The following is a 24,849-nucleotide window of genomic DNA, read 5'->3' as shown; positions in this document are numbered from 1 at the left end:
ATGGCTCTCTACAACAACGGGGCCAACGCGCCCTCGCCGCAGGAAGCCTCCAACGGCTTCGCGCAGCCCGGCGCCTCGGGGACGTGGCACAAGGCCGAGGAGGAGGTGAGGCTGGCGGAGCCCAGCCTGGTGAAGAAGGCTCACCGCGAGATCCTGGACCACGAGCGCAAGCGGCGGGTGGAGCTCAAGTGCATGGAGCTGCAGGAGATGATGGAGGAGCAAGGGTGAGTGCTGGGCGCTCGGGGCTGGGCTGGGATATCCCGCATTTGGGGACCCCCGTTGGACACTCCCTGGCACCTCCTCCTGCCCCTTTTTGTCTTTAAGCCACCCCAAAGTGGCAAACGTCCCAGTTTGGGAGGAAATTTGTCTTTGTGTGGATTGGGCCGGTCTCTGCAGCACCTCACAGGGTCTTTTGGGGTGAGAAAGGGCCAGTCTGTGCCTCTTGGGTTGGGGAAATGAAGCAGAGCTGTGGCTGAGCCCTACGTGAGGCCGGTCCAGTGCTTCGGTTTGTCCCTGCCTCCCCTTTCACCCTCCAGTTTTGGGGCTAAAGCCTGACTGATGGAGCAAATTCTTCAGCGCACGCAGGGAGACGGGGACTGGCATCAGCTGCGGAGAGGGAAAATGGATTGAGGGAAGGCTTCGCCAAGGCTTTCATTAAGAGCGCAGCCGTGACCTAGAATTAAATTGTCTCACACAGACTGGAATAATGATTACGCCTAATTTGTCGTTATGGAAATAAATAAGGCTGACCTGGCGCCTTGGGGAGCCCGGGTCCTCCTTTCGGGTTCCCGTGCCCTACGAGGAGCCTTACTATGAGTAGTAGTAGTAGTGCAGCGGGTAGTAGCGCCGTGGTGATGGGTATTGTTGCTGCTGTAATTGTCTTTGCTGTTATTAAGGCTATTAATAACAGCGGGGACAGGGATCCACCGAAATGGTAATGTAATTACAGCAAGAATCTTGGCCAACCTGGTTAACCCCCCTCTGCCTGGGGGCTCTCCCGGGGGCTGCAGGGGAAGCTCCCCAGGGGTTTCTGCCTGGCTGTGGCCCCTGCGCCTCAGGGATTTGTCTCCAAGGGCAGAGACCCTGTGGGGTGAGGTTCCGTGACAGCAGGGGAGGTTTTTTGGGGATTTAAGTGCTCCCTGGTTCCCTTCAACGCGGATGGATCCTGCCTGCTCTGGATCCGCCCGCTCCAGGCTGCCTGCGGGGTTACTTGCTGGCTGGTGCCTGGATTTCTTCTCTGGAAAAGGAGTGTCAGCAATTTCTGGTTCCTTCCCCACCCTGTTCTCTGTGTTAACAGCAAAAAATCCCTCTGACAGGGTTAGGAGCAGCCGCTCTGTAGCCAAACCTCAGGCTCCCCTTGCTGCAGGGCTGGGGGGAGCCTTGGGGCAGGAACGCCTTTATGGGCAGGATGGAAGCAGATTTTGGGGACCTGCCAGCCCCCATCCCTCTGCATGGCACAGCCAGATCCAGCCCTGGGGTGCTGCTGTCCTCCTGCCCGTGGTTCTGATGACAAATCCAGCCCTTGAGCCGTCTGCAGGCTGCTGGAAACGCCTCGTGGAGAGCTCTGAGAGCGTGGTGGGGCTGCTGGAGCAAGCGGGGAGAAAGGCAAGTCCCCAGAAAGAAAAGGAGAATTAAATGGCCCCTTGGTGGCCATAAACTTGGCCACGGCCGCCTGTCCACCACCTCCAGCTTGATTTCACGTCCCCACTCCGATGGCACTGCCCGCGTTAATACCCCACTGCAGCAAATCTTTGCCAGCTCCCTGCTCGCCAGTGGCCCTGGGTGAGGTGCAGAGCTGCATTTTGGGGGTGCTGCCTTGTTTTTAGGGCCCCCCAGCCCTGGCGTGCTGCAAGGCGTAGGGAAGCAGCCAGGGCTGCCTGGTTCACTGCCCTCCTCCCGCTCAGCAGCCCTTGCCGGCTGGAGCATTAATGAGCCCGTTTCAGTGCAAATGAGCTCGTTAATATTAATCCCCATCTCGTTCTGGCGGTGGCAGAGCTCTGCACCCCCCTCACCCTCCTGCAGGACGCAGCCCAGGTGCCATCCTGTGCCTCCCCCTCCCGGGGACGCTGCCGAGTTGCTCCACGTGGGCATTTCCAGCACAGCACCGCTGGGTTTCGGGGTCGGGGATGCGCCCGGTGCCCTTGTGCCGCTGCGGGATGCGGCACAGGGCTGCCCAGCGCGGGCTGTCACCGATCCCTCCAGCGTCTCAGGGACAGCTGGAGCGCCGTGCTTTGCCGCGGCTGTTTGCAGATGCCAGGGACAAAGTGATTAGTGTTTCTCGTTAATAACCCTGCAGTGGCCTGAGTCAGCGTTCGGCGGTAGTGCAGAGCTGGCTCGGCTGCCGGGCCGCGGCGCAGCGCGGGGACGAGCGAGGGGATGGAGGAGAACCCCGGCCTCGCTGGCTGCGAGGACAGCCTCGTGGTCATCCTCCTCCTGCACCTTCCTCGTGGCCCCTTTGTCTGGAAGAAGGGGAAGTGGGGCTGAGAAGGGCAAGGAGGGTGGTGGCAGGGCTCCAAGTGGAGGGCCCCGCTGTCCTCCAGCCCCCGATGGCCGTCCCAATGCCACCTCTCCTTCCCAGCCCCTCTGGCCACGCGCCAGTCCTGGAGGTACGGAGGTCATCAGCAGGGCCCTGCCCTGAGTGCCCTTCTGTTGGTCACCCTGCTCCTGTCCCAGCCCTCGGGGGACGTGCAGCAGCCCCTGGAGGGCCCGCACGGCATCCCCGCCTGCCCTGACCACATCTCTGCCCATCCAGGTACTTGGAAGAGGAGATCCGGCAGAAAGTGGGGACCTTTCGGCAAATGCTGATGGAGAAGGAAGGCGTGCTCACCAGGGAGGACCAGCACGGGCGCCAAATGTAAGTGAGGCAGCGCCGGGTCGGCCCGTCTGCGTGTCCGACTCATCTGTCACACGTTGTGCTGCTTGTCTGGGAGACACATCCCGGGTGGCCACCAAGGATGGATGGATGGATGGGTGGTTGGTTTGTTAGATGGTTGGTCAGTTAGCTGGTTAGATGGTTGGTTGGTTAGATGACTAGATGGCTGGTTGGTTGGTTGGTTAGATGGTTGGTTGGTTACATGGTTAGATGGTTAGATGGTTGATTGGTTAGATGCTTGGTTGGTTACATGGGTGTTTGATTAGATGGCTGATTGGTTAGATGGCTGGTTGGTTAGATGCTTGGTTGGTTGGTTAGATGGTTAGATGGTTGGTTAGATGGTTGGTTGGTTAGATGGCTGGTTGGTTAGATGGCTGGTTGGTTGATTGGTCGCTTTGTTGCTTGGCTGGTTGGTAGGAGGCAGGTTTGGCCTCTCTGAGGCAGGGTACTACCTCTGGAGGGGTTCTCCTGCCCTGGTCTTTGGGCAGCCTCCAGGTGCTGTGCAGGCCAGTATCGCAGTGCCCATCACAGAAGATGAAACCAGAGCGCAGGGTGCTCAGCTCACCCATCAGCTGGTGGCAGAGACCAAACCGCAGGTTTGGGGTGCACCACGGGGTGCAGATGGCTCCAGCCACTCGTGCCCTGCCTCTGCCTGGCCACAGCTGTCACCAGTGTCACTGGAGCAGAGCAGGCACCAGCTTGGTCCTGGGGAGAAAGATGAGATGTTTAGGCCATGCCACGCTTCTGCCTGCTCCTGCTATTTGGTTGCCTTTCCTGCTCTCTCCAGGGCTGAAATCACAGCTCTGCCTCCATCCAGGCAAGGACATCGATTTTGAGTCCTTGCTATTAACTCCATAATGCAGAATAATCCTCCTGCCCAGCTGCAAAGCTGGGGTAACTCACCTTGCGGATGGTCTGGGAGGCTGCCTGCTGTCCTGTAACCCCAGGAATATTCGCGTTAGCAGTGCTAAGCCTTAATAATAGCAACAATAAATAATGTAAGAGGCCCAGGCAGGGCTTGAGCCTGCTTTTCAACAGCACAGACCCAGAGCCATCCCCAGAGTGGTGCCGCACCTCTGTCAGACTGCTGTGAAACCCAGGAGCCCCGTGGAGGAAGCTTCCCCAAGCCGCTCTGCCCCGTGCTGCTGCCTCCTCATCACTCCTCGTGCTGCTTCTGCCCCGGGATGGGGCCTGGGGCTGAGGTTTGCTGTGCAAAGCAGCCCTGCTGCTGCTGGGGACGTGCCACCCTCTCCTCCCTCCCTGCACGGGACCATCCCCAGCCCCGCGAGGGGCTGTGCTGGCTTGATGATGATTTATCTGTGCGCTGCTTAATGGCCCGGGCAGCGTGGCTGGCCCGGCGCGCACCATCCATCAGCCTGGAAACCAGGTCACTTGGGACAGGAATAGATGCTGCAGGTTCACTGAATATTAATGCTTCATTAGGGTCAGGAAATCAGGGCGAGGGGGAGGCGGGGAAGCCGTGGCGACGGGGGCAGCCTTCCCCTGCCAGCAGCCTCCCAGCGGGGACAGGGCTGGGCTGAGCCCGTCCCGGTCGGGGTGTGCAGCCCCGTCCCCGTCCCGCAGCAGCCACGAGCATCTGGGGTCCTCCTCCAGGCAGGGATCAGTGGGATAAACAAGGTGTGGGATAAACCAAGGCGCCTGGGTCACCCAGGTGTCCGAGCATCCAGGTGGCGTGTTAACAAGTGGCCTTTGCCCGTGGGACCTGAGTCATCTTCAGGGCATCTTCCTGAGAGGCTGCCCAGCTCGTTAGGGCTGGCGCTGTAACGAGCACAGAGGTGCGTTACGGGTACCCCAGCAGCCGTAGCTGTCACCTCTCCCCACTGGCAGGCTTGCTCTGCAGTCTGAAGGGTAATCGTTAGATTAGCCCCGGGGCTATAAATAATAGTGCTGAGCTGGAGGGAGCGGCCTCAAAGCACAGGAGAGCTCCGAGGAGCACGGAGGTGCTTGGGGGAAGCTGGGAGGGGATCCCAAAGGAGGTGGTTCCCCATGTGTGGGGACCTGGCCTGCAGAGGTCCCCACCAAAGGATGTCCTGGATGCAAAACCCCTGCACTTGTTGAAGGAGAGGCTGAGGGAGGGAGCTGCAGCAGTGCTTCAGATAAACACGCCCAGCCTTCTGCAACGGCTGGAGGCTGGGAGAGCCCCAGCGCAGGCACCTCGTGTGCTGGTCCCGTTCCAGCACCTCCCTGGACGTCTACAAATCAGCCACTGGGCTGGCTGGGCTGCGAGCCCGAACCAGCTGCTCTCGTTTCAAAGCACACACAAAAAGCTCAGCATCGGCTGCAGAAATCCCCAGGGGAAACCGAGGCACCGAGCAGAGCCGTGACCACCTGAGCCCCGGCTTGCTCTCTGCACCCTCGCAGCTCCTGTCTGTGCGTGCACAGCCCGGCCACACGGCCCTCTGCTGGCTGAGGGGCTGCTCGATGGCCAGGTTAGCGGGCCTGAAACAAAATGCAGGCGTGTGGCAGGAGGGGAGGTGTGAGCGGGGCACTGCAGGCTGGTTATGGACCGCAGAGCACAGCTGGCAGCAGGAGCATGAGGCCCAGCACCGCGACGTGGTGCCATCTCAGCTGCCCACCGAGCAGAGGGTGCAGTAAGAAATTATCTCAGTTTGCTCAGCTCCCTTCTTCCTTCCCCCTTTCCATGGTTTGGTTGCTGTTCGAAAGGCATTTTCGTGGAAAAGGTGGGTCAGAAGCCGAGGGGCTGCGCTTCTCCAGCAGCTTCCCCTGCTGCCAGCCCCCCGCCTAGCACATCTGGAAGAAGCCAGGGTGGGACACCAGCTAAAAATCCTGCTTCCTGAGGCCACATCTCCTCCGGGGGGTGAGAGCCTGGGCTTGCTTGATGTCAGCACCCCCCAGACACTGCACCACCCAGTGCAGTTACACACAGGGGATGGAGAGGTGTCCCCAGTGCCTTCACTTCCCTGGGGATCTACCCTTGCCCAGCACCCGTGGCAGCTGGATGCTGCAGGATGTGTCCCGGAGCACCCACAGCCTCTGGGACCCGAGGACATCCAACCCACGCGTCCTTCTGCTGCCAAGGAGCTTGAACACCACCTGAGCTCTGGCAGAAAGGGAAAAATCAAAAAAAGAGGGGGAAAAATAACATCTGGCACCATGGATCCTGCACCCAGCACTGCTCCTGGCTGTGCTGGCGGCACCGAGTCGCCCCGAGCCCGGTGCCACTGGTGCTGGAGGCAGCTCGTCCTGCGGGTGGCCATCCCCAGCGGTGACATTGCTAGGAAACATTTCATCAGGGCTCTTTGACGTGCTTTTCCTGCTCCACCTCCCTCTCCTGGCTGCTGTCACCGAGCCCCCAGACCCCTGGCAATATTTGGGGCTCGGGAGCAAAGCCGCTACCCCATATCCTCACCAGGGCGTCCCCAACCCACCTGATGGGGATGAATGCTCTGCCCCGGGGGGATTGAAATTGGTCCTGGGGCTGATGGCAGAGCAGGAGGGGGGGAGCTGGGGAGCTGGGGGCAGCAGGGAGAGGCTGGCCAAGGGCTCCCGGGTCCCTCCTGCTCTCCGGGTCCAGCCCGCAGCCCCCGTAGTCAATGGCAACCTCCCGTCCGTTTCCATGGCAGCGGGAAAATTAATGTTGACGAAGCTGCTCGAGAGGGAGAGGAGACCCTGGTGGCTTCAGGCCTGATGTCCCCCCCTTCCTCGCCTCGGCTGGCTCGGGGGGACGTCACCCATCACCTCCTGTGCCAAGCCTGCAGCAGGCTGGGCACCGGTCCCAAAGCCCGGATCATCCCGGGAGCTCCTGCCACCAGCCGGATAATCCCCGAATCCCCGGTCTTCCACCAGCTCCTCTCACCCTAATCCATCCCCTGCCACCCACCTGGGCTGACCCCGCTCAGCCCCGCGGGGCAGCACGGGGCTCTGAGTGACGCCGGGGACAGGGAGGTGGTGGCACAGCCCTGGGGATGTCCCTGCGGCAGCCCAGCGGTGACGTGCTGCGGGGACAGGACCCTGATAAGAACTCCGGTGTCACCAGGCTGTCCCACCCAGAGCTGCCAAGCATCGAGCGACGCGACCAAGGTCACCTGTGGAGGGGTGGCAGTGGAGCTGGCTGTCCCCAAACCCACGTGCCACCAGACAGCCGTGCCCACATCCCTTTTCCCGGCCCCGATTCAGCTCCAGCAGAGCCCTGAATTCATCCCGCGTCTCCTCCTTTGCCAGAGTGATAGAGAACCACCACGGGCTGGACGGGGAGGACTACGCGGCGCAGTACCCCGAGTACGGCGAGGGCTGCCTGCTGCAGTGCGACTGCTCGGCCGAGTGCTACCGCGACGACAGCAGCCACCGCGAGTACAGGTCCGGCCACGGCGGGCAGCGGGTTTTTGGGGTACAGGGGTGGTTTTCTGTTCTCACCCCAACGCTGCCTGTTCTTTCCCTCAGGCTGAAGAGACGGTCCAGCAGCTCCACCTCGCCGCCGCCCAAGAAGAAAAAGAAAAAGAAATCGGGTCACCGCCGGAGCCGGTGAGTCCACGCTTGTCCCCACGCTGCCCCCGAGACCTGGAGGGCTCGACCCTGCAGCTCTGCTGGGTCTCCCCGAGCAGGTCCCCTCCCTGCTCACCCCGTCCCAACAAGCTGAAGGCTTTCAGAGGGGATTTAATTAATGACTCCGGGTCATTAACCCAGCCCTTGCTGTGCTCTCGGGTTGTGGCTGGGGGCTGCAGGGTGCTGGCGCATCCACACCCGGCTCCATCAGCACCATCAGCACCCAGCCTCCCTGGGAGGGCAGAGCACAGCCCCGCACAGCACCGGGCAGGATTTGGCTGCTGGGAAGGGGCCGGCACCGTCCACCACCCAGGTCCTGCCCCAGTTTGCATGTCCTGGAGCAGTGGGAGGATGCTGTCCTTAACTTCTCTGCCTTCCTGCCTTCTCTGTCCTTAACTTCTCTGCCTTTCTTCTCTGCCTTCCCCGTGGCAGCAAAAAGAGGAAACCCGGCTCGGAGCGCAGGTGAGTGTCCCGCTCCCAGCCCCCCGGGGGAATTGGCTGTTCCAGCCCCATCTCCTGCTGGAGGCCGTGGAGCCCACGAGGTGGCAATGGGACACAGCGGGATCCGGGCGCCCTGGCACCGGGGTTACCCTGAGCTGGACTCTCCTTTCTGCCCCCTGGAAATAAATCCCATGCAATATTTGTGCATCCTGGGGGGTGTCTGGGGACGTGGGGTGCCAGGGGGTGGTGGGTCACGAGGATGGGACTTGGGGTTCCTGCTGCACCCCAGCTCCTTGCTCCCACCCTAAAGGCACCCACTTCCCCCCCCTCAGCTGCGACAGCTCCTCACCCATCCGCAAGGAGAAGAAGAAGAAGACTGGAAAGAAACACAGACGCGACAGGTAGGATGGATACGGCTCCACCAGGCGCTGTGCTCCTGGGGTTGGGGACAACGGGGCTGCTTGGTGGCTGCGGGGAGGGCTGGGGACCGTGGGGAAACCCCCGGGGCTCTGGGTGCTGGGTGGCCCTTCAAGTGGGCAGGCAGTTCTCCGAAACACAGGCTGTCACCTCCCGGTGGCCAGGCTGCCCTGTTGAGTGACCCAAACTGGTGGCTCCCAGCCCCCTGCCCTCGTCCCTGTCCCTGCCGTCCCCTGGGGCTGCCCAGTCTTTACCCCCCGCCACGGCTCAGCGTGTCTCTGCCTCCTCTCCATCCCCAGGTCTGAGTCGGGGTCCCGGAAGAAGAGAAGACACAGGTGAGAGCGAAGGCAGCCGGGAGCCATCCCACCACCACCTGCGCTTGGTGCCAGCGTCCCCATTGCCCCGTGACCAGGCTCTGCTGGTTGTCCCCCACCCTTGGAGGTGGCACGGGGCCACCCCATGCTCTGGGTGCGCGTTGGCCAGGGCTCAGCAGCATCATTGCTGCCCCTCTCCCCCTCTCCCATCTCTGCCTTTTCACCCTTCTGCCCTCCCCGCAGGTCCCGCAGCCCCAAAAACAAGCGGAAAGAGAAAAACAAAGAGCGCAAGAGGTGAGGCGCCGCGGGCAGGCGGCTGGCAGGGTGCTGCCCTGTGGGGCCGGCCCCCCCCCAAACCTCCGAGCTGCCCGGCACGGGGGGCTCAGCCTGCCCGTCGGCCCCGGCCGTCCTCCCCACAGGTCCCGCAGCGAGTCGCCGGCCTGGCGGTCGCACCGGCGCAGCAGCTGCAGCTCGCACAGCGCTTCGCTCTCCTCCGACTACAGCAACTCCAAATCCCCCGGCAGGTAGGAGCACCCCCGAGGGGGTGTCCCCAGGGTGGGGGACCCTTGGAGAAGGACGGGAGGGGAGCGGGGCGATGCTGCAGCACGAGGGGTGCTTGGAGGGGTTGGAAACGCAGCAGCAAGGTTTCAAACCAGAAAATGTGCACTGGGAGAAACCCCAGAAGCAATTTCTCACCCCGTTTCGTGCTTTGGCAATGCCTGTGCTGCAGCCCCAGCTTGGGTGCCACCTCCGTGCCGGGTTGGGGATGGAGGGGACGCGTCGGCCGCCCCCCTGACCGTGCCATGCCCCGCAGGCTAAGCCCCAAGCACCGCGAGGACGGCCCCAAGGGCAGCAGCGCCCGCTCCAGCCGCAGCCCGTCCTCCTCCTCGCCGCGCCGCTCGGCCTCGCCACACCAGAACGGGCACAAGGGCAGCGCCCAGAACGGCCGCCACAGCCACGGCGCCGCGCTCGAGGAGCCGCCGGATGTACGTAGGCTTTTCTTGCACCACGGTTCGCTGCCCTCTCCTCTTCCTCCTCTTCCTCCTCCCTCCGCAGGACCCCCACCCCCCGGCTCTCCTCTCCCCTCTTTCCCCACTCACCCGGCCGCCATCTGGGGGGCACTGGTGGCGTCGGGGTCGGGGAGATGGATGGGGGCAGCGGGTGCTGCCCGTCCCCCTCCCCGGCCGTTCTCTGGCTGCACAATGTCCCCCCCCACCCTGGGGGGTGCTAGCCCCTCTCACACGGCCGCTCCGTGGATGTCACACCCCGGGGTGTCCCCGATGGCTCGGTAGGGTCACCACCAGGCTCAGTGCTGCCCTGGGAGTGGATTGAGCCCAGATGGCTGAGAAATGGCTAAAAATGGATAAAATGATTTCCCAGCCCATCCCAGCACTAAGGTGCCGGTGCCAGCGGGACCCCAGCACCAGTCTGGGCACTGGTTTAAGGCCAGGAGAGAGCTCGGAGGGGGGGCTGGGGCTGGGTGCTCACATTTTAGGCACTCAGAGGCCCCGCGGCGGGTGACTCAGGGCTGACTGTCCCCAGCCCTGCCAACTGCCCCGGCAAAACCCCCCTGCGCCGGGGCCGCTTGTCCCCGCAACGCTCCCGCTGCCCCAGCGGGACGAGGGGGCCAGCCCCAGTTTAACCAGTACAGGAGGGGCTGGGAGACCACCGGAGCCCACCTCTCGGGCCCCTCTCCGCTTTCTTCTTTGCTGTGGTTTCGGCTCACCTTTTTGGGGGTGCGGGTGCCGAGGAGCCCCCACCCCGGGCACCCAGCATCGCCCAGGCCGCACGAGCTCCCTTGGCTCCCCGGCTCTAGCGGGACTTTTCTCCGACAACTTCTCTCTCTTTCTCTCTCTCTTTCTCTCTCTGTTTATTTTTTATTTTTGGTTGTTTGTTTGTTTTGTTTTTTTCTTTTCTTTTTAATCCCATCTGTGTTTTTCTTTAGCCTCCCATTTGAAAAAAATCCCAAACGGTAATATACAATTCCATTTCTTGCTCAGCAGAAGCAGGGAAGAGGGGGAGGGAAGGGCAATGAAACATGCTTTTTTTTTCCCCCCTTGTTTTAGTTTCCTTTATCATGATTTCTTTTCTTTTCCTTCGTGATGTACAGAAATGCAAACGATATATCTCTCTTATTTTTTTTTTCCCCCTGTCGTCGTCGTGTTGTTCTAGAATTTTTTGCTTTTGTGTGTGTTAATGTGGAGAAGAAAAACAAAAAAAAAAAAAAAAGAAAAAAAAAAGAAGATGTGTTTTCTAAATATTTACGACCGTTGAACACTGTATTTCCATTCTCTATATTTTGAACAAGGAATTTAAAAGGGAAGATAACCGAGCAGCTCTGAACCGAAAAGGGAGCGGGCTCACCCCAAAACCGAGTCACAAATTGCCCTTTGCCTCCTCGAATTGGCTGTGGCCCCGCTGCTGTATGGCAGCCAACCCTGGCACCGTGGGGATGTTTTCCCCGTGGGTCCCCACGTGCGATCCCGTTAGGATGGGGCCGTGGGGGCTGTGGCATCCACCCAGCCATGACCCCTCCGGGCTGGGACCCCCGTGCCACCCCGTGCTGCTCCCCGAGCATCCTCAGCATCCATCCTGAGCTCGGCCCCACAGACCGGCAGCAGCAGGGTTGAGCGCCCTCCGCCTGCCTCAAACCCTCCAAAACCACCAAATTCAGCCCATTTTCCCCTAACATCCACGCCCGGGCTTCCCCAGCTCCCCAAGCCCCCCAGGTGCCCAGGGCCGGGGCGCTGCGTGGGGTTGACTTCCCTTTTAAATGCCCAGTCCCGTCTCCATCCATCCCCGCCTCCGGCTGCCTGCCCATCCTCCTCGCGCTCGCCCTTCCTCCCCATTTCTCTCTCCTCCTCCTCGCTCTCTCTCCTACACGCACTCTCCGGCCCCAAATTTCTCTCTGGTTTTCTTGGGGCCGCTCCCGGTGCCGACGCCGCCCAACAAACCTCCACGCGTTGCGCTCCATCCGCCGCTTTCCTTGCATGACGTTTGGGATCGGTGACGTTCGGCAGCCACCTTCCAGCCCGAAAACGCTGCCGGGTAGGGGCCGGGCACAACACGCAAGCCGGCAAACCCGCCGCAGCCACGAAAGCCACGGGCTTTCCATTGAAGTGAAATAATATATATAAAAAAAAAGATGCAAATGAGACCAAGTTAAAAAAAAAGAAAAAGTCTAAGCAAAGCAAACTTGATTAGCAAAGGGGTCTAAATCACATTACTAAAGAGTCATTGTCTTTTTCCCATTCTGCACTCCAAATGTGGAGATTATTGTTTTCTTTTTTATTATTGCATTCCTGTCACTGCCAATTCAGAAGGTAGGTATTTCGTCCACCTCTGCACGTTCACTTCTGCAGATGAGCCTGTTGAAAAGCACCGTAGCTTGATTTAATGTTATTTTCTCTTTCTTACTTTCTTTCTTTCTTTCTCTTTCTTTCTTTCTCTCTTTCTCTCTCTTTCATTTTGTCTCTTTTTGGTGGCTATATATAATTTTTTTGATTTGTATGGTTTTCCCCAGTTAGCTGCAAAGCCATGCTCTTCTCTTACGTTCTTCTCTTTTATTTTTTTGCCCTGTCCATGTAATATTTTTCTTTCTTTCCGCCTTTTTCTCTTCCTCTTTTCCTCGTTCTGTTGGTAGAATGCATTTCTGTGTGTTTTAGCCCTCTGAGTTTGTGTTCGTTCCCACAGACGGTACAGTTACCATGAGTCGGTTTGAGTTCCTCCGTGCTTCTTAGGGGCTGGCTAATGAGACCGAGCACAATTAGCGAAAAATAGAGGCAAAGAGCAGCAGGTGAACCCCAGTGCGTCACAAGGAGTCACTGGGGCACGGGTGTTTTGGGGTGAAGGACTGGGAGGGAGGATAACGAGCGAGAAATTTGGGGAGATTGGGATTTTTTTGCCCCTTCTGGGGCTGTGGTTATGGTGGTGAGCTGGAGGACCAGGGGAGAACATTTTGGGGCAGCGATGGTGAAAAGCTGAGACCTTCCATGCATGGGAAGGAACTGGGCGAGGTGAGAGGCAAGTCCGGGGAACACAAGCACCCCGAATGCGTTTTCCCTTTGGGGCCAGACCTTTGCAAAGGATTTTTTTGGGTTTGTTTGTTTGTTTTTTCAATAGAAGCCCCCTCTGCCCTCCCCATCCCTCTCCCTGCCTTGTGGGTGTGAAGCCCACCTCCCCACAGCATGGATAGCAAATATGTGTGCGAATAATGCGCTCGGGAAGAGGACACCTCGCTCTGGCTTTCTCTCTCTTCTTCTTCTCCTTCTCCATTTCCAGTTTTCCCTCCCCAAAAGTAGGGCTGGGGACAGGTGTGGCTGAAGCCCCCGTCCCCTGCGAGGATGCCGCTGGTGGGGCATCCATTGCCCCCACCACTTCTCTGCCTTGCCGGAGAAATTGCAAAATAAGTTAATTGTTAAAGCAATAGTAAAAATGCACCAAACCACCCCATTTTGGCTCTGGCAGGCGGGGCGCGCTGCTCTGTGGCTGTAGGGGCTGGCTCGGCCCCCTCGTCAGTGGGGACAGGGGCATGATACAGGACAAGCCACCGGCGGGGTGGCCTCCTGTCCCTTTGTCAGCATCTTCATCGCGGACCCGTGGTGCATCGTCTGCTTCTCTTTTGGGGGAGAAAAGCAGCGTTTAGGATTAATTGTATTTGAGGCGAAGGGACGGCGAGGAAACGAGGTCACCGGCTGCCCCCGGGTGCAGCAGCACCTCCCAGCTCCCCTTAGGCCCCACCAGGTCACGCAGGATTTACCCCTCTGTGGGCATTGGGGGCTGCCAGGGGAGAGACCCCAAAGCTTCCCCATCGCCCTCTGCCCCCCAGACCACGTTCACCAGCTCGGTTGGGGCTGGAGCCCCCTGCACCCCAAATCCCAGCCCAGCACTCAGGGCTGTCACCGTGCCGGTGGCCCGATGTCACCGCCAGGTAGCTAGGAGGGGTCCTCCCGGTGTCTGAGCGTAGGAGAAGGGAGTTGTTTTGTTTTATTTCTCTCCTCTCGCTGTCTCTGTCTCTCCTCCTCTCTCTCTTTTCTTTCTCTCTTGCATTTTTGTGAATCTAATGATGCACTTATATTGCCCCGCTTTTCCCTTCTCTTCATACCTTACCTACTAAAGGAGGAAATGCCACTTTTTTGGTAAGTGGATGTTAACCAAGAGGGACTTAAAAAAAAAAAAAAAAAAGCATATAACGGAAAAAAAAAAAAAAAAAAAAAGGAAGCAGAAAGCAAAGTCTGTGTTGAGTGCTGATGAGGACTTAGCAGTTCCCTGCAGAGTCACAGCTAACAGATCAATGCGTATCCCAGGAAGAGTTCAGAGACATTCGTTTATCTCAGTAACGATGACATTTGTGAAGTTTTGGTTTGGTTTTTCTTTGATTTTGATGTTTTCTTCTTTCTTTTGGTTTCTTTTTCCCTTCTCGCCCCCTGCCCCCCGACTCCCTGCCTTGCCCTCCATCGTTGCTCTGTGCCGTCTTCCTCGTTTCTTGATTTGTTTTAAGCCAAAAGCCGTACTATCTATAAAACCTATGCATATATAAACGTATAGATATCTATATATGTGCATGCATCTGTGTGAGCAGACCTCCCGCCCCGCGCCCGCCCGGCCCCATCACCTCTTTGGTTTCACCCTCTCTCCCACTGCTCACTCTGATTTATTCCCCCCCGCCTCCCCTCCTCTCATTTGTTCTTTTTTTTTTTTTTCTCATTTTCCTTGTTTTTTTTTGGGTTTTCCGCCCCTTTTCCTTTCACCTTTCTTGTTTGGGGCGGGCGGGCACCGGGGGTTTGCTTTATCTCCTCTCCAGGTGTCCGGGGGGGTCGTTTCTTTCCCCTCCCCAATGACTTTGGGGTTTCTTGGATTTTTTTGGTCCCTCCCTTCTTCCCCAAACCCTTCTTCGTTTCTTGGTTGTTTTTTCTTTTTTTTTCTTTGGTTCGTTTCCTTATTTATTTTTTTTTTGCGTTCTTGCATGCGGAGGTTTGCATGACCCACGTTGTTGAGGGCGAGAGGCTGAGGAAGGTGCAGGGTAGCGTCTGTGTAGCCTGCCTTAATGCGATGTGCGTTGACGTTGTGCGCCGAGCCCCGGCCCGGCGCGCCCCGTTAAAAACCTCTTTCTCCTTCTTTCTTCTCTTCTCCCCTTTCCGCCTGTCCCCCCCTTTTTTTTTTCTCTCTGTCTCTCTTCCCCCTGCCAGAGGCCGGCCTCGCCGTCCCCCTCTCCGCGGCCTCGCGGCAGGACGGACCCGCCATCCCCTCGCGCCCGGGGCGGCCGTCACGGCGCCCGCTCGCCCTCGCCGGAGCGAGCCAAGCACGGCCACCGGCACCGCTCCCGCTCCGCCTCGCCGCCCCCGCGACACCGCGGCCAGGCCCCCCGCCAGCCGCCCCCCACGGGGCTCAGCCCCAGCGGCTACAGCAGCGACTCGGAGGGCTCGGGCTGCTCCCACCCGCTCGGCCCCGACAGGACCCACGGCGCCCACGCCAAGAAGTAAGGGGCTCTCCGGGTGCCGTCACGTAGGAGCCACAACTTGGTTCCATAGGGGAAATGCGAGGGTTGGGGTGGAGGTGGGGGGACGCCGGGATGGAGGCTGGGGGGATAGGGGAGCCCCATGGTGGTGTCCCGGTGAGCAACGCAGTGCCTGGATGGCTCTGTGGGGTTATGGAAGATCCCGCTGTGGTGAGGCTGCACCTTGAGTGCTGCGTTCAGCTTTGGGCCCCTCACTCCCAGAAGGACATCGAGGCCCTGGAGCGTGTCCAGAGAAGGGCTACGAGGCTGGTGAAGGGTCTGGAACACAAGTCCTGTGAGGAGCGGCTGAGGGAACTGGGGGGGATTTGGGCTGGAGAAGAGGAGGCTCAGGGGAGACCTCATTGCTCTCTGCAACTCCCCAAAAGGAAGGTGTGGGGAGCTGGGGGTCGGCCTCTTCTCGCAGGTAACCTGTGATAGGACCAGAGGGAATGGCCTCAAGTTGTGCCAGGGGAGGTTCAGGTTGGCAATGAGGAGACATTTCTGTCAGAAAGAGCAGTCAGGCACTGGGACGGGTTGCCCAGGGAGGTGGGGGAGTCCCCGTCCCTGGGGGTGTTCAAGGAGAGGTTGGACGTGGTGCTTGGGGACAGGGCTCAGTGGGTCATAGAAGTGGTAGGGGGATGATTGGACCAGATGATCTCGGTGGCATTCCCAACTTCAATGATTCTGTGAGTCTGTGATAATCAGGGTGTTTTCAGGGCCATGTGGGTGCTTCTGCTCCCCCGTGGTCACAGAGGGACAAGAGGAGCAGTGGGGACACACTGGGGACATTCCCCCCGCTCTGCTCCTTGCAGGGTGAAGGAGCGGCACCACCGGGGCCGGCCCAACAGCAGCTCGGAGTCGTCGGCCAAGCACTCTCGGCACGGGGCCTCGGAGCGCAGGAAGAGCCCCTCGCACAGCACCGGGCACCGCAGCAGCTCCTGGAGCTCCAGCGGCTCCCTCTCCAAGTCCCGGTCCCGCTCGCGGGAGAAGAGGGCCGGGCGCAGCCGCAGCCGCTCGCCCTCGCAGAAGAAAACCGCCAGCAGGTCAGCTCGGGGGGCACGGGTGGCATTTGGGGCACAGCTTGGGGCTTGGGGTGTCCTGGCTGGAGAAGGGTTGGGCGCTCCTACAGCCCGCCCCGGTGCTCCTGGTGCCCCTGACGCCGCTCGTCTTGGTTTAGAGAGAAGGACAACGAGCCCCGAACACGCCACGGTGACCCCGATCCCGCCCGGGCCCGGCGCCGCTCCCGAAGCTACTCCCCCATCAGGAAGAGGAGACGCGATTCCCCCAGCTTCATGGAGCCCAGGAGGATCACCAGGTGGGGCCCGGCACGCGCAGCCACCACCGCTGGCATGGCCCCTGGCTGAGCTATGCCCCCAGAGAGCCCCAAAGGGGTGGGGGGTGGCAGAAAGGATGGAGGGGTGGATGGTCTGGACCTCAAGTCCTGTGAGGAGCGGCTGAGGGAACTGGGGGGGATTTGGGCTGGAGAAGAGGAGGCTCAGGGGAGGCCTCATTGCTCTCTGCAACTCCCCAAAAGGAAGGGGTGGGGAGCTGGGGGTCGGCCTCTGCTCACAGGTAACCTGTGACAGGACCAGAGGGAATGGCCTCAAGTTGTGCCAGGGGAGGTTCAGGTGGGAAATGAGGAGACATTTCTGTCAGAAAGAGTGGATAGGTATAGGGACGGGTTGCCCAGGGAGGTGGTGGAGTCACCGTCCCTGGGGGTGTTTAAGGAGAGGTTGGACGTGGTGCTTGGGGACAGGGCTCAGTGGGTGACAGTGGTAGGGGCACAGTTGGACCAGATGATTTTGGAGCTCCTTTCCAACCTTAATGGTTCTGTGAGTCTGTGGGTGGCTGGCAGAAAGGATGGATGGATGGACGGACGGACGGATGGACAGATTGACAGACAAGCAGCTTTGAGGACAGACACATAACCCTGAGGATGAACAGGAGAGTGAACCAGGCTGGCCCTGCAGCTGGGTACCCAGCCTGCCTCCAACACTACAACCTACTGGCCTCCTCCCATTTGCAGACAGCAGATATGAACTCGTTTTACTTCCAGCAAGAAGCCCAGCCCCAGTGCGTTGCCTCCTGCCCTCCAAATGCCGTTTTCTCCTCCCTGAGCCCTTCCTGACTCAGGATGCGGGGCTCCAAGGCAGGCAGTGCTTAGTGCCAGATGAAGCAGTGTGCATACACAGCATCTCGTTAGCATGCGGTGCTGGCCACGCTACGGGTGCGGAGCTGAGATTGCCTCCTGTCTGACCTATTTGTCTCCCGTGCTATCAGCGGGGAGATCGGGGGCCGTAGCACGGAGCTGGCTGGATTTCCAGCAATCGGCTCTCGCTCGCTCTGGAAGGATTTTGATTTCTCCTGGGCTGGACATAAGGAGAGCAGACAGGAGAAATACAGCCTGTACGCTGCGCTAAAGCTCTCTGCAGGCTTCCCCTGTGAAATATATGGGCCAGGAGAGGTCCTCCCAGCCCAGAGGAAGGTTTCTTGCTCGGGTACCGGCTGGTTCTGCCCTTCCCCAGCTGAAATCCCCCAGGGACAGAGGGGCTGCCAGCACGTGGCCCCGAAAGTGACAGCCTCACATGGATGCAGGCAGCAGGGACACCGTGGGCATCCCTCCTCTCAGTCCTGAGCTGGATTTTCCTGGGATGCCCCGAGGAAGGTGGCAGGGAGGAGCTGTGGGGACAGGCTCGAGGACACAGCCCGTGGTCCTCACCATCCCAGGGGACACCAGCCCCGTAGCCTGGCCAGAAGCCCCCTTCCTTCGCCCTCCTGCCCTGTCCTTGTCCCCCTGCCTCCCCGGGGCCCAGCACCGCGTGGTCCTGCCTCGTCCCTCAGTGATGCCAACCTCTCCTTTTCCATTTCATCCCAAGGTTCCTCTCGGAGAGCATCGCCGTGGGCCTGGCTCCCAGGGTAACCTCCCCCCTTCCTCCTCCTCCTCCTCCTCCTCCTCCTCCTCCTCCTCCTCCTCCTCCTCCTCTTCCTCCCGGACCTCTCCGTGTCTCCCCGGCTGTGCGAGGCCGGCCGTGTGTCTCTCTTCGGTCCCACTAACACCGCTCACCACGACGTGGAGCTGCGAGAAGGGGGCAAGGGGCTGCCTTGGCCCCCCTCCAGCCTCCTCAGGGACCCGCAGGGCTCCGGGCTCAGTGTCCTGCACCGGTTCCAGACGTCTCTGCCCCCGGTCCCCCCCTCCCCGCTGTCCCCCTGCTCCCCACGTCCCCGTAGGAGCCGGGGAGGGTCGGACCGCGGGCAGCCCGGTGCTCGTCTCCCGCTAATCCCTAACGTCTCTTTTTCAGCAGCTTTCAATCTTTGGTGGCTGGGGAAACACAAAAGCCACATTAACCTGCTCACTTTCTGTCCTCGCCGCTGCCTAATCCAGGACTAACAGCCCGGGGGGGGACCCGGGGAGGAGGAAGGGGCCGAGGGGGGGCCGGATCCTGACATCCCCAAGCCTGGGGATGCGCGGGGCCGGTGCTTGGGCCCGTGCCCCCCTCCCTCCTCTTCCCCAACCTTCAGCACGGCCCTGACTCGGTTTCCCTTTTCCCTCCGCAGCGCTCGCAAGCGTCCCATCCCCTACTACCGCCCCAGCCCCTCGTCCTCCAGCTCGCTGAGCACCTACTCCTACAGCCGCAGCCGGAGCCGCAGCTACGACAGCTACAGCACCAGCCGCAGCCGCAGCCGGACTCGCAGCCCCCCCAGCCGCTCGCGAAGCCCCAGCCGCAGCCCCAGCTACAACAGCCGCAGCAGCTCGGAGAGCGCCGGCTTCTGAGCCCCGCAGCCCCCGACCCCAGCCCCCGGGAGAACCCCCCCAGGAGGTGGAAAACCCCCCTGGGGGGGAGCTGCAGAGGATGGACCCGGTGGCGGAGGGGGAAAGTCGGGGGGCGGATGGAAACCTTGCGGGGCACTGGGTGACCCCCAACCCAGCGGGTGTTTTGGGGGTCGGGAGAGGGGAGGGGGGGGGATGGCTTCTTATTTTTGCAAACGCCAGGGTGGGGTGGGACGGGGTGGGCGAGCACAGAGCGAGGGAACAAATTGCTTGGCAGAGACCTTGGACCGAGCCGGCGGGGCCCCCAGCGCGGTGCGCTCCCCCCGGCGGTGCTTCTTTTGGCTCGGTTGGACTTTTCTAGCACGCCCGAAATCAGCGTGTTTCTGCTGCCGACACCGGGCGGGGAAGAGGACACCCCCGGGGACAGAGGTGACACCTCTCGGGGGGGTCCTGGCAGCCCCAACACCCGCAGAGCCGCAGACGAACAAAGCGAGGAGCAGCCCGGCGTCACCCTGTCTCATCCCACATGGGGCTGGGGTCCCTCTGCCTTGGTGCTGTGCGCCCCCTGCCCCTGCAGAACAAATGCTGCCGGGTCCCCTGGGCGTCCCCGCGAGGGGGAGCCGACAAATTTGGGGTGAGGTTGTGCTTTGGGATGCGCCCCACAGTGCTTGTGGGGTGCCCTTTGGGGTGCCCCCCGCCTTTCCCTTGCTTTGGACGCCTCTGGGCTCGTGCGCGGAGCCGCGTGGTGCATGGAGAGGCTTCCTCCGAGCGCCGGAGCAGGGGGACCCCCGGCAGGGCACGAGGGGACAGGGCTGACCCCGAGACCCCCCCCGGCTGCCTCCTCACCCCGGTTTGCCACCCAGTTCCCGATCCTAATGGCTTCCCCGTGCCACTTCCCCGAGGAAACGCGGCCCCGAGTGAAGGCTTTGACTCCTCTTCTGGAAGATGCTGCCACTGGTGCCCTGGCTGTGGCAGCCGGGGTTTTGCTGTGCCTCGGGGCCCCAGCGGGCAGGATCCGGCCCCCCGCTCCCCTTCGGCCTCCCCCCGAGCATCCCTGCGCCCCTCCAGCAGCTTTTATAAATTTCATTTTAAAAAGAGAGGCGGGGAGGGGGGGATGACGAGCACGGGCCGGCCGGGTGCTTTGCTGACAGCCCCGGTTCTGCGCATTTTTGCTGATTTCCCCAAAAAAAAAAAAAAAAAGCCCTTCCTGGCTGCGGGGGCTGCTCCCCAGCCCCGCTGCGTGCCGGCCCCGGGGCGGTTTGCATTTAATCCTTGTTGGCCACGCGTTTTCCGCCTGGCTGGAGGAGGACGAAGCAGCTGAGCCTCCCGGCGTGGGGAGAGCAGCTGCCGGGATTAACGCGGGGAGAGCCGGGCTTTGTGCGGCCCTCGGACACCCGCCTGCAGCCAGCCCGGGGGCACTGGGGGCACTGGAGGGACTGGGAGGCTGTTTGGATGCCAGCCCAGGTGGTGACGCGGTGGTAGAGCTGGTGAATGGGTCTCCGGAGGGCTGCGGGTGGGCAGCTCGTGCTGGGTGCTGCTCCCACCTGCCAGCACCAGGGCGAAGAGCGGGGTGGGTGCTGTGTGCGTGAACCCCCCCGTGCTGCCACCAAGCCAGCAGGACCCCTTGAAGCAGTGTCCCCAGGAGCTGGCCGTGCCCCCATCCAAGCCCCTTGGTTCCCCAGCCCTCCCAGCAAAGCCCGAGCTGGGAAGGAGGCCGATTGCCCAGAAAAGGAAACCAGAAAGAAATCGGCTTTCATGGGGATGGAGGAGAGACACCTGCAGCTCCCCACGGCTCGGGGCAGGCGGCGGGGTCTGGGTGTGCCCGTGGTAGGAAAAAATGGAGATCCTGGATCCCGAGCTGGGACACGAAGGGCGTGAAGTCCCTGCAGCCCCCCTGCCAGCCCCGCAACTGCGATCCCCCCCAAAAATCATCCCTCTTTCCTCTGGCCACGGCACCCAGCCCTGCACCCCCGCATCCCCCCAGCATCGCCCCACTGCTGCACGGGGACGCTCGGAGGCATCCCCCGAGGCCACCCCCAGCCCCGTCCCCATCCCCATCCCCATCCCCATCCCCACCCCAGCGGCCACGGCTCCCGAAGGCGACAGAGCCCCGACTGCAGCGACGGCGCGGACAAGACAGCACATCAGGGAAAATTTCCAGTCTTCCTCTTTTACAGTCTCTGTCTCCTGCCGTGGAGGGAGCTCACTGGAACAAATACTCTGTAGAAATACTTCAGTATTTTCCTCTCTCTTGCGCGCGCTCTCTCTCTTTTTTTTTTTTCTTTTTTTCTTTTTTTTTTTTTTTTTCCTGGGTTGTGAGTACAGCTGTAGATTCAGTGAGCTGGTTCAACTACAATAAATATACAGTATATATTGTAAATGGCGCTGCGGGGCACCGAGCGGTTTCTTTGCGGGGTTAATTCTGCTCCTTCCCTGCAGGCTCAGCCCCTTCTGCCCCCCGGGACCCCCCCAGCTCTCCTCCCCTGCCCCCTGCCACCCGTCCCATCGGTTTCTGGCTCCTGGTGAGGGTGGCACCAGCTGCGCCCGATGTCCCAGAGCATTGCAGTGGGGGAAACCTCTGGGGGGGTCCCTGATGCTGGGGAAAATTCGCGTGTTTCCTTGCAGCCTCCCTGCAGCCCTCCTCCTTTCCTTCCCTGCAGCCCTCCCCTCGTTCCCTTCAGCCCTGCCATCTCCTTGCATCATTTCCCTGCATCCCTCCCATCCCTCCTGCCTCCCCCATCCCCGCAGCCCCTCCGCTGCCCCCCCCCCAGCACCCCCAGCCCCTCACAGCTCAGGGGCTTGGGCTCGCACCCATCCCTGCGCCGAGTGCGTCAGGTCTCAGCTACAAAGGTCTCCTGGCCACGCTGGGGTCTTAAAAACCCAGCCCCAGCACTGCCGGGGATGGGCAGAGCCTGAGCAAGGAGGGGCATCCCCCAGGGGGCTCGGTGCCCCCAGACTGTCTGACTTAGGTGCTGGGGCCCCACTGGGGTTGAGAGGCTGGAAACTGGCCCCAAACGGGCACCAAGGGATCCCAGAGGGGTGTGTTTGGACTTGAGGGCAAGGACTAAGGGAAGGAGCCAAACTTCCCCTGCCCCGAGAGGGTGCTGCCCCCACCAGCCCCTCTCCAACCCATCATCCTCATCAAGCCCTACTGGTCCCACTGGGCCCCAGTGAGCCCCATCAGCCCCTATGGCCCCACCAACCCCTACCAACCCCATGGCCCCCGTTGGCCTCGATCAGCCCCATGGGGCCCCACTGACCTCCACCAAACCCTACACCCCCCCTTACAGCCCCATTGACCCCCACGGCCCCCACTGCTCGGGGTTTGGACAACCTCACCCCAACCCGGCCAAGCCCTGGGGGCCACCTGGGGGTCACAGAGCCTGGGGGGGGGGGCTCCAGAAGCTTCTGGCAGGGGCTGGGTGACGCAGTGGGCACAGGACCGAGCACGGGCTCCTCCACTGACTCATCCCCCCCTGCTGTGCTGGCCCCCCCAGCGCCCTCCCCACGCCGGCGCAGACGGCCCCGGAGCTGTGCAGGGCAGGGATTGTTTTACGGGAAAGGGCTGGGAGCGCTCCAGGGACCATCCATCACCCGCCAAGCAGCCGAGCCCCCGCCGCGGGGGTGTGCGGCTGGGGGCTCCCAACACGGCTGCGCACGGCCTGGGAAAGCTTCTGGTCCCTTCCCGGGCCCTGCTGCGATTTCCATTAATAGCCAGCTGAGCCTCCCGGCTAAAAATAACCAGCGGGACGGCTTCATAAGGCCCCGCGCCGCCGGCCCCCTCCCAGCACCACGGCCCCGCGCATCATGGCTGAGCGCCGCGTGCCCTTCACCTTCCTCCGCAGCCCCAGCTGGGAGCCCTTCCGCGACTGGTACCACGGCAGCCGCCTCTTCGACCAGTCCTTCGGGATGCCCCACATCCCCGAGGACTGGTACAAGTGGCCGAGCGGCAGCGCCTGGCCCGGGTATTTCCGTCTGCTGCCCGGGGAGAGCGCCTTGGTGCCGGCGCCGGGCTCGCCCTACGGCCGGGCGCTGAGCCGCCAGCTCAGCAGCGGCATCTCCGAGATCCGCCAAAGCGCCGACAGCTGGAAGGTCACCCTGGACGTCAACCACTTCGCGCCCGAGGAGCTGGTGGTCAAGACCAAGGACAACATCGTGGAGATCACCGGTGGGTCCGCGGGGTGATGGGTGGTGGGGCCGCGGGTGGGGGTTGAGGGGTGCGCCGGGGCTCTCCCCGTTCCCTGGGGGTGCTGGGGGTGGGTGTGCAGGTGTCTGGGTGCTTGCTGGGGAGGGAGGGCGATGCAGAGTGAAAAAAAGGGAAAAAAAAGGAAGAAAAGGGGAAAGGGAAGAGGAAGGGGAGGAGGAAATGAAAGGGAAAGGGAAAGGGAAAGGGAAAGAAAAAGAGAAAGGGAGAGGGAAAGGGGAAGGGGAAGGGAAAGGGGGAGGAGAAAGGAGAGGGGAAGGGAAAAAAGAGAAAGGGAAAGGGAAGAAAAAGGGAAGAAAGGGAAAGGGAAAGGGAAAGGGAAAGGGAAAGGGAAAGGGAAAGGGAAAGGGAAAGGGAAAGGGAAAGGGAAAGGGAAAGGGAAAGGGAAAGGGAAAGGGAAAGGGAAAGGGAAAGGGAAAGGGAAAGGGAAAGGGAAACAAAAGAAGGGAAGAGGGAAAGAAAAGAAGAGGAGAAAGGACAAGGCAAAGGGGAAATGAGAAAATAGCCGAGAAGAAGAAGGACTAGCACTACAAGAGCAGTCTCGCAGGGTGCAGACCCCCGGGGGGCACAGGTGGCTGTGACGAGCCCCACGGCATCCCGAGCATCCCCGGAGCGCCGCGGGTGCCTGGGCGAGGGGCGTGGTGACAAAACGCAGGCCCCCGCGGCACGGAGCCAGCAGCGTGCGCAGCGTGCTGGGGAGCCAAAACAAAGGCGTTGGGCACGGGTCGGGGCCGTCACCGCAAGCAATTCGCTGCCCTGGGGGTTGGGGGATGCTCCTGGAGGGGCCCAAATCCCTCCTGTGGGTCAGCGCGGCTCCAGGGTGGTGGTAGGGCGCAGAGATGTGGGATGGGCAGGATCGGGCCCTTCCCTGCTGGGCACTGACCTCCGCTGGGTTTCTCTCTTCCAGGCAAGCACGAGGAGAAACAGGATGAGCACGGCTTCATCTCGCGGTGCTTCACCCGAAAATACACGTAAGTACCGGGGCAGGGAGGAGACGGGGACCCAGGACCCCCCTGGCACCCTGGGGACCTCCTCCCACCGCCCACCCCAGCCCGCACACACCGGGGTCACCACCAGCCCAGCCGGGGAGGGCGATGTCCAGGGCCTGGGGGCCGTTCCCAAGCTCTCCCCCTCTCCCCCTGCAGCCTCCCCCCCGGCGTGGAGGCCACGGCCGTGCGGTCCTCGCTGTCCCCCGACGGGATGCTGACGGTGGAGGCGCCCCTGCCCAAGCCGGCCATCCAGTCGGCCGAGATCACCATCCCCGTCACCGTGGAGAGCCAGGGCAAGAAAGACGAGCCGGCCAAGAAATAGGAGGCACCCAGGAGGAGGAAGAAGAGGAAGAGGAGGAGGAGGAGGAGCCCCCGCCGCTGCCCCCATGGAGTGCACCCTCATGCCTTGCCCCCACCCCCCCCCCCCAGCCCCCTTTGTATTTTTTATTTTGTACTCGCCCAGTCACCCCAGTGCCTTGAGTAGATGGGAAGGAGAAGGTGGTGTCAATGGGAATAAAAAGTGGTGAAAGAAACCTGCCCCGTGCCCGCTGTCTGCCGGCCAGAGCCCCCCAACCCAGCCCTCCTCACCCCAACCCCCAGCACCCCGGGTCTCCACGTCCTGGGTCTCCAAAGCCCCGGGGTCTCCACCTCCTGGGGTCCCACATCAGCACCACGGGTGTCTGTACCCTGGGCTCTGACAGCTCAGGTCTCCAAAACCCTCAGCATCACGCCTCCCACACCTCAGATCTCAATTTCCCGGACCTCCGATGTCCCTCGTGGCTCTGACATCCTGGGGCTCCAAAATTCGGCGTCCCCACAGCCC

The 24,849-nt window shown here is 61.4% G+C and overlaps 2 protein-coding genes across 2 annotated transcripts; both read left to right on the top strand.

Annotated features, from left to right (window-relative positions):
- SRRM3 (serine/arginine repetitive matrix 3) lies at window positions 1–18,836 on the top strand (the record flags this gene model as incomplete). The annotated part of the gene is made up of 14 exons (XM_082776691.1): window positions 1–224; window positions 2,753–2,854; window positions 7,076–7,210; window positions 7,295–7,375; window positions 7,829–7,858; window positions 8,170–8,238; window positions 8,554–8,589; window positions 8,812–8,862; window positions 8,988–9,092; window positions 9,383–9,554; window positions 14,757–15,046; window positions 15,877–16,107; window positions 16,242–16,379; window positions 18,620–18,836. The coding sequence occupies 14 exons, from the start codon at window positions 1–3 to the stop codon at window positions 18,834–18,836; spliced, it is 1,881 nt and encodes a 626-aa protein (XP_082632817.1).
- Window positions 18,837–22,606: 3,770 nt separating this feature from the next.
- HSPB1 (heat shock protein family B (small) member 1) lies at window positions 22,607–24,559 on the top strand. The gene is made up of 3 exons (XM_082776482.1): window positions 22,607–23,001; window positions 23,945–24,008; window positions 24,183–24,559. Exons 1-3 carry the CDS (start codon window positions 22,641–22,643, stop codon window positions 24,346–24,348), a joined length of 591 nt encoding a protein of 196 aa, XP_082632608.1. The 5' UTR covers window positions 22,607–22,640; the 3' UTR covers window positions 24,349–24,559.
- The last annotated feature ends 290 nt before the right edge of the window (window positions 24,560–24,849 follow it).

This window comes from Aythya marila (genome assembly GCF_965140915.1).
Source record: "Aythya marila genome assembly, chromosome: 20".
In the NCBI taxonomy this organism is placed as follows: Eukaryota; Metazoa; Chordata; class Aves; order Anseriformes; family Anatidae; genus Aythya; species Aythya marila.
Note: the sequence above shows the minus strand (reverse complement) of the source record. Positions and strands in the feature narration are given on the sequence as shown.

Excerpts from the sequence above, each read along its gene's own strand:
- HSPB1 (XM_082776482.1), top strand. The coding sequence starts at position 22,641 with ATGGCTGAGCGCCGCGTGCCCTTCACCTTCCTCCGCAGCCCCAGCTGG. Across the intron at positions 23,002-23,944 it reads CAACATCGTGGAGATCACCG|GCAAGCACGAGGAGAAACAG; the intron begins GTGGGTCCGCGG and ends TCTCTCTTCCAG. Across the intron at positions 24,009-24,182 it reads TGCTTCACCCGAAAATACAC|CCTCCCCCCCGGCGTGGAGG; the intron begins GTAAGTACCGGG and ends CTCCCCCTGCAG.